At 48.0% G+C, this 17,630-nt stretch overlaps 1 protein-coding gene across 2 annotated transcripts; it reads left to right on the top strand.

The window, feature by feature from the left end:
- The first annotated feature begins 2,698 nt into the window (after positions 1–2,698).
- CMPK2 (cytidine/uridine monophosphate kinase 2) lies at positions 2,699–16,789 on the top strand. 2 transcript variants are annotated; one of them, XM_028099393.2, is made up of 5 exons: positions 2,699–3,217; positions 4,753–4,867; positions 5,843–6,044; positions 13,429–13,662; positions 15,103–16,789. In XM_028099393.2, exons 1-5 carry the CDS (start codon positions 2,714–2,716, stop codon positions 15,218–15,220), a joined length of 1,173 nt encoding a protein of 390 aa, XP_027955194.1. In that variant the 5' UTR covers positions 2,699–2,713; the 3' UTR covers positions 15,221–16,789. The 2 variants fall into 2 exon arrangements, with proteins under 2 accessions (XP_027955194.1, XP_027955193.1); XM_028099392.2 differs by having other exon boundaries at positions 2,699–3,385.
- The last annotated feature ends 841 nt before the right edge of the window (positions 16,790–17,630 follow it).

Raw genomic sequence — 17,630 nt, 5'->3', positions numbered from 1 at the left:
ACTTTGCATGTACTAACTTCTTTTATAGCGGGGGAAACTCACGTCACACAGGGAGTAAGTGTCTGAACTGGGATTTAAACACCTGCATCACTGCTCAATGATTGATCATTATTAGCACATTATTTTATTGTTTTTTCCTAAGTCTGTTCTAAGGAGGCCAGTTTCTTTTATTCGTTCATGTGTTCATTCACTCACTCATTCATTCATTCATTCATTCAGGCATTCTCTCTTTCCTTCCTTCTTCTTTGCTTCAACAACTGAGAGCCTCCTATTTTTTAGATAAAATATTAATAAATATGAAAAAAATAGAAATAAATAAGTCAAAGTCTTTCCCAGCAAAGAACTCACAAAAGTCCTTGAACAGATGTTCTATTCTTTCCAACTTGTCGTCTCCCGTTCATTTAAGAGTAAGTTTCAGGAGTGGTAGACTTTCTTAATCAAAGTCATGGCTTGCGCAGGCCCAGGGAGGGATTTCTTCTTCCAACTGCTCAAGACGGGGTAGGCTGGAGGAGGTACAAGGCAGCCCCCTTTAGGCTTTCTACTCGGGACTCGGCCATCTCTAAAGGCATCCAAATGCAACTGGAAAACGGCCAAATGTCATCACCATTTTTCTTTAGCCAGAGACTTTTTTCTCAAAACACCTGCACATCCTTAATGTACTCCCTGATGTGGGCCATTTCCTGCAGGAATGTCCCAGCACCGGCTGCAACCCATTAGCAGATGGTGGAATTGGTTATTTGCAATCATCATAACATTTCTGTGGTAAATCCTTTACTGACACATACTGTACATCAGTACCATACATCAACTACTATACATACATCGAAAGGTGCACAGTTCATAAATGCACAGCACAATGAATTCTTGGCAGAATGAACACACATATGTAATGAGCATCTTTATCAAGAAAAAGAATTTTACCAAGAAGTCTCCAAGACCTTCCCCCAGGCCCTAAACCCTACCTCCACTCCAAAGATAACCCTGTCCTAAAAACCATACTCTAGGTTACAACAGCACGTCCTCTTTCTGCTGGGCTTCTCTCACTCAGTGTTGTGTTTGCAGACTTATCCACTTTGCTGTGTTTAGCAGTAGATTGTTCATTTTCATAGCTCCCATTTATTGATTTCCTTGTTTAAATATACCACAATACATTTAATTATTTTATTATGATGAGCATTTGGAATATTTTGCTATTACACCATGCATTTTCTTGTACATATCTTTTGGTCGCCATATATGTACGCATTTATGTTGGGTATATACCCAGGATTGGAATCACTCGTTCATGTGGTTTATGCGTGTTCCCCTTGAGCATATACCTCCAAAGAGTCTTCCAGAGTACTTGAACCAATTTACACTCCCGCTAGAATACTATACATATGAAAACAACTCTGCACACTAAACGCCCCAAAGTGAGATTGCTCAGAGAGTAAGAATGATCCTGTCCTCAGCTAAAATCATCTTAATCTCTTAATTGCTCCTTGTCTATTAGCCCATACTTCAACTAGGTATCTACAATAGTTCCTGTTTGTCCAAAAGTTGTATTCCTTCCAGAATTAAACGTACAGCCATGGTAAATCCAAACTGCTTCAATTATAAAGTTTGTTTGCCCTCAGTTCATCTAATGTTTTTCATCTTTACTCTAAATGTTTGGGTTTTCCCGATAGGATTTTTGTTTTCAGTATGCTTGACAATAGTTTTTTATAAAGATTTTATTTATTTATTTGTCAGAGAGAGAGAGAGAGAGAGAGCGCACAAGCAGGGGGAGCTGCAGGCAGAGGGGGAAGCAGGCTCCCCGCTGAGCAAGGAGCCCGATGCGGGACTTGATTCCAGGACCCGGGGATCATGACCTGAGCCGATGCGGGACTCGATTCCAGGACCCTAATGACCTGAGCCGAAGGCAGACGCTGAACCAACTGAGGCACCCACGCGTTCCTGTTTGGCAATCATTTCCCAAAGTATCAGCTATTGAGTGTAAACAAAACATCTGAATAATTGTGTAAAACCTGCTATACCAAGGTGCGGGCTTCGGGCTGATACAGCATGCCAGGACCAACGAATTGGACCCGAAGGCAGGCCTTTATTTGGCTCCCGTGCAAATGTGGTGATACGTCCTAGTTAGCGAGTCAGCAAAAGAGGGGGGTAATTCCAAGAAGAGGGAAAAACGCTCCCTTCAGGCCTTCAAAGCAGCCCATAGGACTTGGGTCAGAGTGAGGGCGAGACAGCGGGTCAGGTGGAAACTTCGGGTCGAGCAGGGGGCCAAGGGGGCTGCAAGTCCTGCCCCCAGCCAGGAGTCTGCGCCGCACTGAAGAGCCAGGGACGGAGGGCGGGGGGCAGGAAGAGAACGAAGCTAAAAGGCAGAGCTCTGGCGCGCGCGGTCTCCGGGACACACTCACATACACACACGCGCGCGCGCGCACACCCGGGACGTAAACAACAGAGGAGGAATCAGTGCAGGGCCTGGGGCCACCGGCCGCTTCCCCGCACGCAGCGCCGGGCCGAGAGCACCCTCCGGGTGGCAGCCGGGACCGCGCCCGCCACCTGCGGCCGCCCCCTCCCCGCCGCCGCCGTTCGGGGCGCGGAACCCGAGCGGGCAGAGGGGGCCGAGGCCGCCAGAGGGTGCCCCCAGCCCCGCCCGCCCCCATCACTTAGCTTTCGTTTCCCCGGCGGCGGTGGCGGCCCGAGAGCGGCGGGGGCGGGACCGGACGAGCCCATGGCCTCCGCCCTCCGCCCGCGCTCCCCACTGCTGCTCGGGCGCCTCTCGGGGCCGCGACGCGGGGCCTGCGCTCCGGCCATGGCGCCGCCGCACCGCTTCGCGCTGGAGCTGCCGGGCTGCACGTTAGCTCACTTCGCCGTCGGCGGCGACGCCCCCGGCGCGCTCCCCGACCCCCGCGCGGCCGCGCTCCTGGGCCCGCCCGGCCGCAGCTACTCGCTGTGCGTGCCGCTGGCGCCGGGCGGGGACTGCGCGGCCCGGGTGCGGGCGGCGCGGCTGCACCAGCGCCTGCTGCACCAGCTGCGCCGCGACCCCCTCCGCCGGTGCCGGCTGCGCCCGCTGCTGTGCTACGGCCCCGGCGGCGGGGCGGGCGGCGTGCAGCACGGCTTCCTGCTCCACGACCCCAGCGACAGCCCCGACACCCGGCGCGCGTTGTTCTCCCTGCTCGGCGAGTCCCCGGAGGGCCCGCGTCTGGGCGAGTTCGTGGGCGACGCGCGCCTTCAGGTGTGGCAGCGCCTGTGGGAGCTGCGGGACGGCGCGGGGTGGCGGCAGGTGGGCCCCCGCGAGCGCGTCGTGTCCGCCCCGGAGCCCGCCCTGCACCCGGTGGTGCCCGACCTGCCCAGCTCTGGGGTCTTCCCGCACCGGGAGGCCGCCCGCGCCGTTCTGGAGGCGGTAAGAGTTCTGCCCCTTCCGGACACTCGGGGTGGGTCCCCCAGACAGGGAGTGGACAGGGCGCGCGCTCTCCGGGGCTGGCCTCTCCAGCCTGGCCTCTGTTGCCCAGGGAACTGATTGACGCCGTCGACACACCAGGCCGCCTGAGTGCCAGACTCTCGTTTAGACACTGCGGCTCTTTTCTCCATTCTTGGCCGCCAGGACCTTCCCATCCGAGGCGGGAACTGATGTCCCAAGGCCACGCTCGCCAGGCCTGCTCTGAATGCGTGCAGAAGGCGCCTCAGAGGGAAGAGGCAGCCGGGTGCGGGGAGGATCATGCCATCTGGGAGGCTGGGGCATGGTTTTGGTGAGAAAAAGGCATGAGTTTGGGGTTCAAGAACCTTGTTCTAAAACAGTGGCTGCCTGCTTCCTGGCTGCCGGTCCAGGTCGCACGACCCCTCTGTTCTCCCTTTGGTCTGTGAAACACTTGCCTTGCCTTGGTCAGGACAATCGGAGCTCTGGCACACAGCAGGTGCTCAGGGAAGGAGAGCGAAGGTTCTTTCCCAGCGCAGCCTGGGCGGGGCCTGGGGTGTCCAGACTCGGCTTTCTGAGGCTGCACTGTGGAATTTAGTGCATTTTGCAAGCTTTTAGGATTGTGTTACGAGGCGGTTTAAAAGGGCAGGACCAATCGCTTGGCTTTAAATCCCAACGCAGCATTTATTACCTGTGTCACTTTCAGTTTCTTATCCCCCCCGCCCCCCCGCCTCAGTTTCCTTAGTTCGTAGAGGGGAGTAATAATGCTGCCACCCTCACCGAGTTACCGTGAAGGCTGGCCATGTTAATCCTCGAAAGCACTTAGAAGATGAAGCACACACATGTACAAACGTGCGGGCCTCGCTGCAGAGAGGCCGCGGTGAGCGGTGCGGGAAAGCGGAGGTGAGAGCTCAGAATGCCCGGGACGCCCTGCGCGACTCACCCGGTGACCGCGGCGCGCGGCTCTCTTCTCCGCCCCCTAGGCGGTTAGGAAGGGACGGTGCTGACTGCTACCCGGAGCTGGGGCCGGAGCTGATTTTCCGCGTGCTACAGTTTCGCTGTCGCTGGGTCACCCTGCTCCGCACTTGCGGTCTTGCCTGTCCTTCCTCCTCTGGGGTAGCTGGTCAGTGTGGGTTGCAGGCTGACTGATCTCAGCCGCTATCGCCTTTTTTGAGGTACAGCTATTCAGTACAAAATGAAGGAATTCAGCCCTTCCCAGGTTCAAAATACTATGGATTTGGCACGGCGTCAAACACAACTTATGCCTTATTAGCATTGGGCAATCTTGTTCTCAGCAGTTAGAGATTGCAAAAGCCCCATTGCTTCACTGCTGATGCACAGACATTGTTTCGCAGTGTATACCCTTCATTCCTGAAGCCCAGGCAGTGCTTGACCTGGTTGACCAGTGCCCGGAGCAGGCCCAGAAAGGAAAGTTCCCGGTCATTGCCATCGAAGGACTGGATGCCACAGGTAATATTACCTTTGAGTTACAGGCAATGCGATTAATTGAATCCCTTGCAGGAACAGACAGGTCTTTAGTAAGTAAAACTTGATACAGAGTTCAATTCATAAGCTTCATGTCAGTCTCTGGTGTGTGCCAGGCACGGAGCTCGGCAGGCCCGGGATACAAAGACGAGTAAGACGTTCGGTGGGAGGCCAGGGGAGCCTGGGCCTCAGGCGCTCCGGTGACCACGAGAAGGCACTTAATGCAGCCTCGGTGTGGGGAACAGAGCCATGGTCAGGGACAGCTCTGGAAGGGCTGACACCGGGACCGTTTTCGGTGTAGATGAGAGAAGCGCAGGTGAGGAGGGCAGAAGCGATCCTCCCCAACAGAAGAAACAGCGTGGGCGAAAGTGAAGGGACTGGAGCCAGACTGGGGTATCTGGGAACCACGGGCCGTTCAGAGGACCCTTTTGGAGCAAAATTAGGAAGAACTAGGGAGCGGAGGGGAAAAAGCCTTGGAGCTGCCAAACAGATACCAAAACACAACGGACAACTCACATCTAGCCCCAAACACAAAAAACAGGAGAAGCGAGGCGCCAAGGGCAGCAGGATCCAGCCAAGGACGAGGTCCAGCTTGGGGCAGACGTCACGTGGTTGAGCGTGAGGCGCGGCTCCCTCCGCAGCAGGTGCAGAGTGTTTTGAGGAACCAGGTGGAGGTTTTCCCAGGCCCGGAGGTCTACGCCAGAGTTTATCATTAATTTGTAAACAAGAGCACCATTTGGGTTTTCTTCCAAGTGTTATGATACCACGTAGAGGAAACCCCGGGTCCTAAAAGTCTGCGTCTTTTTTTTTTTTTTTTTAAATCAAGAATCATAGTAGGCAATGAACTGCTTTGATTTACAGGTGGATGGAGTGTCTCTGCTCTTTCTGGGCTAATATGAGCATTTGGGAGCCATTTGGTGGCTATGGTAACGGAGCGCTATGTTTGTGTCTTTTCTGCAGGCAAAACCACTGTGACCCAGTCGGTTTCAGACTCTCTCAACGCTGTGCTCTTAAAGTCGCCACCCGCTTGCATCAGCCAGTGGAGGAAAATCTTTGATGATGAACCAACTATCATTAGAAGAGCTTTTTACTCTTTGGGCAATTATATCGTGGCTTCTGAAATAACTAAAGAATCTACCAAATCTCCTGTGATTGTAGACAGGTAGGTAGGTGTAAAGATGCTGTGAATTTGGCGTTTTCTCCCTGAGGGTGTGTGTCCATACCTATATATGCAAGTATACACCTGTGTTTATTAAGTCAAACTGTATTATGATAATAATAGGAATAATGTCTATGATTTGTTAATTACCCACACCACAGGCTGGCATTTTGCTAAGAGCATAAATATATTTTACTGTATCTGGAACAATTGCATGGTTAGGTGGATACTAAATGTTATCCCCAATTTACTGATGAGAAGCCTAGGTCTTACAAGGGTTAAGTAACTTGCCACTGACTAAGCTAGAAATAGCATCTGGGGGATATTGACAAAGCCTCTGCTTTTGAAATCGATGCTTTCAGTAGTTCATTTGTTCATCAGCTTATTTATAAAACATTTATTGGGCATCTGCTGTTTGCCAAAGACTGTTCTCAATTTAGGGGATTCATCTGGAAATGAGCTAGACGATGATGCTCTGCTTTCATGGAGCAAACCTACTGTTGCAGGAGAACAGTCAAGTGCATAAAGACATATGATAATATCAGAGAATGGTAAATACTCTGAAGAGGATAAGTCAAGGTGGATATGGGCTGAGGATGGCCTCTCTAAGGAAGTAACGCTGATCTGAGTTCTGAATGCCCCCAAAGAGATGGGAATGAAAACTATGGAGTAGCAGCATTATGGAGAGAGGAGTCAGCAGGAGCAAAGCCTACAGAGAGAAAGAAGGTAGCATATTCAAGGACTAGAAATAGGCCAGTGTGATGAGCACATAGTGGACGAGGGGCTGTTTTCTGGATGAATGGCCAGAGAGAGGCAGGGAATAGAACAGCAGAGCCCATGTGCCAAGTTAGTGCGGATTTTATTCTGAGTGCAGAGGGGAGCCATTGGAAGGTTTCAGATAATGGAGTGACGTAAACTGCTTTAGATTTTTAAAATTGCATACCTAAGAAGTAGCTTAAAATACCACAAGAATGATTGAAGTGTATGGCAAGCACGTCATCCTCGGCTTAAAATCACCCAACTCGGTGATAATGGAAATTACAATCATGGTGAGATCCCATTTTGCTCTCATCAGGTAGGTGAGAACCAATGTACTGAAAATGTACTGAGACTCAGAGCTGGAGATCATGGGGGTGGCTAGAAGCCCTACAAGGTGCTGGTGGGGGTGGACATGGGGCTCAGAGAGCGATCTGAAAGGGACAGCAAAGCGAACGCTGCTTTCACCTCCTGACGAAATGCAAAAGTTTCTTTTTTAAAATTTCTTTCTTTTTTAAAAATTTATTTCTTTTTATTTTTTACTTAAATTCTGTTAATTAGCACATAGTGTATTATTAGTTTCTGAAGTAGAGTTCAGTGATTCATCAGTCTTTTTTTTTGAAGCTTTTATTTATTTATTTGAGAGAGAGTGAGAGAGAGCACAGCATGAGCCGGGTGAGGGCAGAGGGAGAAGCAGACTCCCCGCTGAGCAGGGAGCCCAATGTGGGGCTCGATCCTGGGACTCCTGGATCATGACCTGAGCCGAAGGCAGATGCTCAACCGACTGAGCCACCCAGGCGCCCCTCATCAGTCTTATATAACACCCAGTACTCATTACATCACATACTGTCCCCAATGTCCATCCCCCAGCCACCCCATCCCCCACCCCCCTCCGCTCCAGCAACCCTCCCTCAGCTGTGTTCATAATATTGAAAAATTTCAAAACCTGAGAGCCCATCAGTAGAAGAAAGGGCACATAAATGCTAGCATATTTGTGAAACGGAGCACCATTCAGCAACATAAGTCAGTACACTGCATCAGCGTGCATAAAACGCAAAACCCTCATTTTGACTGAGAACATCATGTTGCAGATAGGTGTTCAGTAGAATACATGCCAAATAATGACAAACTGTAGAGTCCAGAGGGGAGAAAGGGTACTGAACAAACTTAACAGGACCAAGGAGAGAGAAATGCAGTTGATGCACCGTGCAAAAGGTCGGAAACTGCAACTGAATTATTGCTTAATGTTCAGTGAATGTGTATTGCTCTCCGCAATTTTACTTATTTTTGGGAAGATAAGCAGTTGTATTGAAGTATGACAAGTATGCAGGAAAAAGCACTAATCCTAAATGTAAATCTCAAGGAATTTCAAGCAATGAACACACCCAAGTCTGGATGCCTGCACCCACATCCGGACTCAGAGCGTTACCACACCCCATAAAGCCAGGTCATTCTCCTTCCCCGTCCCTGCGCATTCTTCCCTCACCTCCGCTCCCCCGTAGTGAACACTGCCCGACCTCCATCACTGTGTAATAGTCTGTACCTTAGTACTCCTGGCATCTGACTTCCTTCTTGCCACATAGGAGACTCGCCTCGCTGCTATGAATGTACGTATTTTTTTTTTTTTTTTTTTTGATAGAGAGAGTGCGGGGCGGGGAGGGGTGGGGTGGGGAGGGGAAAGGGGGAAGGGAGAGAACCTTCAGCAGACCCCGTGGCTGAGCTCAGAAGCCGACTCCCCAGGCTTGATCTCATGACCCTGAGATCATGACCTGAGCTGAAGCCAAGAATTGGACGCTCCACTGACCGAGCCAGCCAGGCACCCCTATGAGTATTTTGTACATAACTTGGGTGCAGGTACATATGCAGTTTTGGTGCATAGATTCCCAGGAGTGGAACTGTAGGGACGTGGGGTTCATGTGTGTTCAGCTTTAGCAGGTACTGCAAAAAGTTTTCTGAAGTGGTTGGAACCACGCACCATGACCGCCCCCGCCCCCAGCAGTGTTTGAGAATTTCCTGTGGCTGGTGTCCTTGTCAACATCTAGAATCGCCTGCCTTTTTTTTTGAGGGTCTCCACTGGTTCCTGGTGGCTAAGTTGATCAGTTGCAAGCTAGTTTGCCATATCTGGAAACTTCTACCCCTTTCTTGAAATATCTTTCTCTGTATACTTTTCTGTATCTCTGAAATATTCCATGAAAAGGCGGTTCAGAGCGTGTGTAGGGAATAAAATGGGAGGTGGTGGGTTGCCAGCCAAGATGAACACAGTAAAAATAAGTTAGAAGGCCAGGGCTGTCCTCTAAGCTATGACACCAGCAGGTAGTTTTTTTTTTAAATTTTTTTATTGTTATGTTAATCACCATATATTACATAATTTGTTTTGGTGCAGTGTTCCATGATTCATTGTTTGTTCATAACACCCAGTGCTCCATGCAGAACGTGCCCTCCTCAATACCCATCACCAGGCTAACCCATCCCCCCACCCCCCTCCCCTCTAGAACCCTCAGTTTGTTTTTCAGAGTCCATCATCTCTCCTGGTTCGTCTCCCCCTCCGACTTACTCCCCTTCATTCTTCCTCTCCTGCTATCTTCTTCTTTTTCTTTTTTCTTAACATATGTTGCGTTGTTTCAGATCTGTGATTCAACAGTCTTACACAATTCACAGCGCTCACCGTAGCACATACCCTCCCCAATGTCTGTCACCCAGCCACCCCATCCCTCCCACCCCCCCACCGCTCCAGCAACCCTCAGTTTGTTCCTGAGATTAAGAATTCCTCATATCAGTGAGGTCATCTGATACATGCCTTTCTCTGATTGACTTATTTCACTCAGCATAACACCCTCCAGTTCCATCCACGTCGTTGCAAATGGCAAGATCTCATTCCTTTTGATGGCTGCATAATATTCCATTGTGTATATATACCACAGCTTCTTTATCCATTCATCTGTCGATGGACATCTTGGCTCTTTCCACAGTTTGGCTACTGTGGACATTGCTGCTATAAACATTGGGGTGCATGTACCCCTTCGGGTCCCTACATTTGTATCGTTGGGGTAAATACCCAGTAGTGCAATACCAGCAGGTAGTTTTAATGCTGGGGATGGCAAGATCGTTATTTCAGGGTTGCGAGTTATAGGGGATCCTGGAGAAGGGTAAGAAATTGCATTCCTTTGTGGGACTTCTTCACCTGTGGGATGTTTTTACCCTATTATTAATGTGTCTGAATCTACCTACCATATCTCAGATCTTTTCTCTTCCTACAGTGTCCTTTTTCAAGGAGACAGACTATACTTTTCCTAATACAGGGCGACTCCCTGAGGCACATGATTTCTTCAGATGTCCCTGGAGTTGCACTGGCTTCTGTGTGTACTGAGATACCTATCCTCTCTGCTCCCAATTTCCTAATGTGTTAAATGGAGATACCCCTTATCCCTTCCCTGCCTACCACTAAAACCTGTGGTGACTATCCAATGGGTTGATACACGGGGAAGTGCTTTGCAATAGCAAATTGCTATTAAGATATAAAGCATTATTATATAAGCTGTGTACAATGTGTCGGCAAATTGCATTTGATTTGAACTGATGTGGCTTGCCTGATGGCAGGAGTGGAAAATTCTAAATGGTGGAGAGTCTGAAATTGATGGCCAGTGGGTATGATTATTTAAAATGAGCTGCAGTGTTGTTAGTGAGAGAGTTCCAGCTATAGAAGGCAGGGCTCTCATTCTTCCCTTGCTTTTTCTTCTTTGTGTCTGTGAATTGTTGGCAATTTTGTTCTTTAGAGAGATACTGTATCACCTTGTCAAATGAGAAGAAAAGAGCGGTTATTTGTTGTCTGGGTGGGTTTTGTTCATGTGTAAAGATTTTAATGAAATCCATTTTAGACTACACCATCATCTAGCTGAACAAATGAGGGCGGCAGAGTCATTTTTGATGGTGACTGTGGTTAAGGTTGGCAACTTAATCACCCTCATTACCTTTAAAAGTCTATTCTTGCGGATGGTTTTTCCACAAAAAGAAGGCTTTTAAAATGAAGATGATATCAGCCTCTGTATTCATAGCTGAGTATTTAATTCAGTGAAAATGGGACACGTGCAAAATGCAGAGCAAATTGTAGTTTGGCTGCCAAGAAAAAGAGCGCCTGGACCCTGCATGGATTTATTCAGCTTGGGAGACCAGACGCATCTCACAGAGAAGGGGAAGTGCACGTTTGTAGGTGGTGAATCAGGGACGTGATGGAGAGCAGACTCCTGGGTGGGACTCCAGGAGCTAGCCGCTGTGGAGGCTGGGGGTTTGCAGCACACACTTCTGGAGGTGGACGGGGCTTGGAAGGGTGGATGGTATTGGAATTGACCACCTCCCAAATTAATGTTTTTGGTCCTTTTCAGTATTGTCTGTATTACCATCATTTGCAAATGCAGCTTTAGTTAAAACCGGTGTCCAGTAAGAATAGTATTGTCTTATAATGACAGGGTGATACAGTTTTTAAAGGACTTGTCTCTTTTTATTTTTTATTTATTTTTTAAAAAAGATTATTTATTTATTTATTTGACAAAGAACTAGTGAGAGCAGGAACACAAACAGGAGGAATGGGAGAGGGAGAAGCAGGCTTCCTGCCGAGCAGGGAGCCCGATGCGGGGCTCAGTCCCTGGGCCCTGGGATCATGAGCCAAAGGCAGACACTTAACACTGAGCCACCCAGGTGCCCCAGGACTTGTCTCTTTTTATAGCAACTGTGGAGGGAAACAAAAGTTGCATGCTTTTCATTGTCCAGATGGGGAAGTTGAGGCTATATTGGCTTAAATGAGTTACCTGTGTCCACAGAGCCAGTAGCGGTCAGGGGATCAATCAATACATAGCTCAGAAAGCACTGTGAATTTATTTTGTAGATCCCAGTACATCCTTTTCACTGTGAAAAGAAGTTCAAATATAAAATGGTCAAGAATTTAGGATTTTATTTATTTATTTTTTCTTTTAAAAGATTTAGTTATTTTAGAGAGAGAGAGAGAGCACGTGTGCAGGAAAGTGGGGGGAAGGGTCAGAGAGAGAGGGAGAGAGAGAATCCCAAGCAGACTGCGCGCTGAGTGCAGAGCCCCATGCAGGGCTTGATCTCACACCCTTGAGAACGTGACCTGAGCCGAAACCAAGAGATGGATGCTTAATCAACTGTGCCACCCAGGCACCCCCAGAATTTAGGATTTTAAAACACTGAAGGCAGTAAATTGAAATACAGACCAGGATGGGGCCACAGGTACTTCTCTACATTGGGATGTTTATAAGAATTTCATAAATATCTGTTGTACATGATAATCCTTTGATACTGTATTTGAAGTTTTGCATTTAGTCGCTTAAGATTGGAATATGACATGAACAGGGCAAGATTATAATAGGGTATGCTGATTAATAAACTGATTCCAATTCATGCATTTGCACACCCAAAGAACATTTACTGCATACTGACTGCGAGCCAGACACTGGTTTCAGGTTTGGGAATGCAGAGGTGACTAAAAAAGGAATTTTCTAAGGGAGGAGTGGAAAGAGGTCATACTTATAGACAAATTGCTTTTCTTTACCATGAGAAGCTCTTTGGTGGAGTCGACCATGAAAGACATTGAGGGCCCAGAGGAGGGAACCATGGGGGGAGGGGCTCATCTGAGCAGGGCTCTGCAGGTAGAGTAGGAGTTCTGCTCGCTGAGAAGCTCACTCCCGCTGGAGGAAAGAGCATGAAGACAGGCTCCTGTGATTCAGCGTGCCTGGGTGCACACCCTGAACACCGTTCGGTGTCTTAGTTAGGCTGGATGTTTCTGGCAGGCAGTGGAAAGCCATGGGGCATTTCGAAATAGATTGTCTTTTATTGTTGTGATTTTCTTTTCCTCCCTCTGCCACCATTTAAAATGAGCCAGTCAAGAGGGCCCCGCTTCACTCAGGGAGGATTTCACAGAGTAGTGGAGGTCGTATTTGTGTTCATTTCCCTCCCTGACAGGTGTCGACACACAGTAAGAGGCTGGGCGCTGGGCAGGACAAAGGCCGCCTCGCCGGGGTCCCCAGAACATGGATTTCATCCACAGATTTTTATGTGGCCGAGACACAAGATCGGATGCAAGGGGACTACCAAGCACATCTCTCCCCCCGCTCGCCCTCCCTTTCCCGGAAGGCAATGTAGACCAGGCCAGAGAGACGTGACAGTGGGGTGTCAGCTGAGTCAGCGTCGCTCTCTGAAGAGCCCGTTGCATTCTCATTGTGGTTGCTGACTTCGGTTTATTTTTTGCATTTTATAAATACTTTAAAAACAAGATTTAGGGGCGACTGGGTGGCTCAGTCGGTGAAGCTTCGACCTTCGGCTCAGGTCATGATCCCAGGGTCCTGAGATCGAGTCCTGCGTCGGGCTCCTGGCTCAGCGGGAAGCCTGCTTCTCCCTCTGCCTCTGCCCCTCCCCCCGACTTGTGTTTTTTCTCCCTCACTCTGCTCTCTCTCAAATAAAAAAAAATCTTAAAAAAATAAGATTTAGTTTTATTTCTTTGATATATGCAATGCTAAGGAAACTTGAGCAGAGCCATCCCTGGTTTCCCCCAGCTGATTTTCAGGTGCACCTTGACCCTGGCCTCTGTGGATGCAGAACTCACTCCTGGTCTCCTTCTCAGGTACTGGCACAGCACGGCCGCCTACGCCATAGCCACCGAGGTGACCGGGGGGCTCCAGCACCTGCCCCCCGCCCATCATCCTATCTACCAGTGGCCTAGGGACCTGCTCAAGCCCGACCTGGTCTTGCTGCTCACGGTGAGTCCCGAGGAGAGGATGCATCGGATTGAGCGCCGGGGCATGGAGAGGACCAGAGAGGAAGCTGAACTGGAGGCCAACAGCATATTCCGTCAAAAGTAGGTGTCCCGGTGTGCATGGTAGGGCCCTGTTCCTGGCCATGGTGGTGAGCTGGGATCAGCTACGACTTTACGAATGTGGAGAAAATGGCATCGTTCCCATTTTTCAAACCCATGGTACAATATCCTCCAAGGGGGTTCAGCTCCTTCTGACGGTATTGTTTCCCCAGGCTATCTGACTGGGCCTCAGACCTTCCTTCTAGTTCTGGCTGTGCCAGGAACAGTGTGAACCTGGCTAAGACAATGCACGTTCCTGGGTCTTGGCTCCCCAGTCCTAATGTAATGGGCACGGAGTGCTGATGAGCTCGCGGTGACTTTTCCTTGGTAGGTGCTTCCCGTGTGTCAGGCATTTGCGTTCTGATGCTCTCTGATCCCGGCAAGTGAACCTGAGCCATATTTTACACTTTACAAAACTGGGGCTCAAAGGACTAAGTGATTTGTCTAGGTTGACCCAGGTGCTCTTTAGTAAAACTGGGATTAAAATCACGGTCTTTCTGATTTTAAAGGCAGTGCTTTTGTTTTCGTTAGAAATCTATGAGACACTAGCGGGAGAGTCTGGGCTGTCTTCTTGCCTGATGGCTGAGCATGAGTCAGCTCTGTAGGACGGGCTCAACAAGCCAAAGCAGAGTAGTTTAGATAAATAAACAACAATAGCAGTGCTATCATAACACAATCCTGTGTTATACAAATAATTGAATAACAACTCTGCTGTGCGCACAGAAACCATGTCAGACCATTTACTTGCACTAATTCAATTAGACCTCATGACAGACTCACCAGGAAGGCATGATTTCCGTCCTCATTTTACAGATGAGAAGACGGAGGCAGAGGGAAAAGAAATTTTACTCTGGTTCGCTCAGCTAGGAAGTGGTAAATGGCACTGTTGTAACCACCTGCCGTCATACTTCTGTCAGGCCGTCCGCACACTCATTCAGAGGTATCAAGGCTAGGTCACCCCAAAGGGAGATGTGGAAACCTGGTGCAATTTTAGAAGACTCAGCCATGAAAACAGTGCGTATGCGGAGGACCTCTGGCTTGTCTGAGATCCTTCAGGGCACAGACCGTGGAGACATTTCCCGGTTGTCCAATTAGTTAATCTCTTTGAGCCTCTGCTACTTTTTCTGCAAAATGGGGATGACGTGGTTCCCTTCCTGAGGTCCCCCTGAGTATGACACCAGAAGAATCATGCAGAATGCTGATGCTTGGTAGGTAATAGGTATCAATAAAGGCTAGCTATTAAGCCTTATTATGAATTTATGATTTATTAAACAAAATGTATCAAATGTCTCCCGTGGACAAAGCTAGTGGCTGAGGGGGACAGTGAGATAAACCAGGTGGGGCCCTTGCTGTAAGCTGTATCCGTTATGGTAGGAAAACAGCGTTTGCATGGAGAGCCGTGTTAAAAAATAAGCCAACTCCTTTCATTCTGCCTGTCTCCAGGGTAGAAGTGTCCTATCAGCGGATGGAGAACCCTTGTTGCCATGTGGTTGATGCCAGCCCCTCAAGAGAAGAAGTCCTCCAGATGGTCTTAAGCGTAATCCAAAATAATTGTAATTAATTGTAATTACTCCAAAATGTAATTATACATTTTGTTAGATTTGATGTTGTTTGATGCATCTAGGCCCACGACTGGTTACCTGGTTTCCCCAGATTACTGTTGCATAAACATAGTGTGTCCTAGAAAACTGGAGACCAGACATTTCGATTTTACCTAAACCATTGTCCTCCCTTTTGACTGATGGACCCATCAAGGTTGAGACTGTCATGTTTCAGCCAGAGATCAGTGGTTGCTTTCTTCAAGTATAACAAATGTTTTCTTGGAATGTATTTCTAACTACGTCCCTACCAAATCCCTCCAAGTTTTGTCTCATCCAGAAAGCATGAGGTATACAGAAGTAACCAGGAAGATCTCCCAAATCGGTGGAAGCCCCTTCAGCCTCTCCCATGCCTACACCTGGGCCACTGATGAGATCTCCATGTGGTAGACTTGCCTTCTTCCCAGTATGGCCACACTTCATCACTGGGGACTTGGCCCGCCAAGTACTCTTGAAGAGAAAGGGTCCATGTGTCCTGGGCTGTCTGAGGACATTCCCACAGAGCCATCTTTGGGTAGTGGACACTTACAAAGACGACCGAGGACTTGTGCCCTACCACCCCTGAGATGGTCCTCTTGGTTAGCACTTCAGAGTCAAATACAGAGACTGCCAACCCAAGGTGCTCTAAATACAAATACACCAACCTTTGAATTATGTTCTGCTTATTTATATTTCTTTCTTTTCCCCTGAAAACATGGTTTTGGATATAATGAGTGTTTTGGACTGAGCAAGATGCATTAAACTTAGCCAGTCGAGCAATATATTTATGTTGATATTTACATCATGTTTCTCCTCAGTGTAGGGCTCTGCTTTGCTAATTAGAATTGGAGCCAAGAAGCTAAATGCAATGCTTGTTGTGTATTTTCATTACACAGATTTAATTTATCTTACTAAATAAGCACAGTGGATCCTGGAATGGGATTTCTTAGTAAATTATCTTGCACTTAAATGTCTTATGCTTACACATGAAATCAGCTTTGATATCTGTTTGCCTAGGGGAAAAAAAGCTGAGGAAAGAGGAAATTTAATAACTATGTGGCCTTGGGTGAGTCACTGAACATCAGTAGTTCATGTAACTTGATCTAAAAAGTGATAATAATTCTTTGTTTGTCCTAAGTAGTTGGCTGAACCAGGTGATTACCTAAAATTCCTTCCAGTTCTAAGCTAGGTGAAGTTTGTAAATTAGACATTCCCCCCAAATAATTACATTTAAGGCCTTATCAGGTTTATCATATAGAATCTTAAATTATAATAAAGTTTAGTATTAATAACTATCGTACTGTTTTCAAAGGAATTACAGGTAATTTTTACATAATATATTTACATGTATAAATATGTACTTGATTTCGGTTGAAAACATTTTTAAAGCCAATAAATAGCATTAGGTTTCTGAAAGATGTGATATCTAATTATGTTATTGGTGTTATTTAAACAGTTTGAAAATCTTATGTCAGCAGTCTAGAAAAGCAAACACTTTATGCTTTCTTTCTGTACCTTGCAAATGAATAAAGTTGCTGTGATTTTCTAATGTATGATGTTGTCACAGTGTATGTTGGTTGTTCAAAGGTGCTGGTCCAGTGGGGCTTTTGCATTGATGGGGGTTTTTGGTCAAGGAAGTGGGAAGGTGTGAGCTCGCTGGCCAAGGGGAATCTGTGGTTCAAGTGCTTTCAGAGGAAGGGAGGGCGTTTTTGTTTTGTTTTAAAAAAAAGGTTTCAGGAAAGTGGAATCCTTTCTTCATTGCAGATATTAAAAAGAAGATATAATTCTTCGTACTCTTGGGTCTTTTTTTATTCGATGATAGGTATATGATTTATAAGCATGAGATAAGACAGTGCCTCCTGCCCAGCAACTGATGACAAGGAATCATTTGTTTGGCTCCGTTTCATGACACGTTCATTCTCCTTTCTGTTCTTGTGACAGACTTTTCATGGTCCCAAATATTTATGCTCCCTTTCTTCTACAGTAATAGAATGTTTGACATGACACATGGCTGCTAAGAATCATGAGTATATTTCTAGAGCTTCCTTATGGTGAGAGTGGCCAATTGGCCACTTAGAGGTTCCTCCAGTGGTCTGTGAGCAGAGGGGCTTATGGCATGTCCCTTCCCCTTTTAACCCTTCACATGGCCTGGTATTCAGCGGTGATAGTGAGCCTTCTCAGGACCAAGAGAAGAGGGTGGTGCTCTTGAGATGGAGAAGCAATGGGCTGAATGAAGGCTGCCTTTACTTATGAAAACGTAGATGGGGCCTAGGCATGAATGCGCGTGGTACCCTGAAGACGCGTCGGCCTGGGGAGGGGCTGTGGGGCAGAACAGTCCACCTCCCCCTCAGCCTGCCCCCCACAGTGGCACCTGCCTGCGTTCTCAAGAGTGGA

Source organism: Eumetopias jubatus, unplaced genomic scaffold (genome assembly GCF_037043125.1).
Source record: "Eumetopias jubatus isolate StellerSeaLion01/CBP00866 unplaced genomic scaffold, mEumJub1_p1.0 scaffold_9, whole genome shotgun sequence".
Classification (NCBI taxonomy): Eukaryota; Metazoa; Chordata; class Mammalia; order Carnivora; family Otariidae; genus Eumetopias; species Eumetopias jubatus.
Note: the sequence above shows the minus strand (reverse complement) of the source record. Positions and strands in the feature narration are given on the sequence as shown.

Coding starts and splice junctions, on each gene's coding strand:
- CMPK2 (XM_028099392.2), top strand. CDS start 2,714: ATGGCCTCCGCCCTCCGCCCGCGCTCCCCACTGCTGCTCGGGCGCCTC. Junction 3,386..4,752: donor CCCGCGCCGTTCTGGAGGCG/GTAAGAGTTCTG, acceptor ATTGTTTCGCAG/TGTATACCCTTCATTCCTGA. Junction 4,868..5,842: donor CGAAGGACTGGATGCCACAG/GTAATATTACCT, acceptor TCTTTTCTGCAG/GCAAAACCACTGTGACCCAG.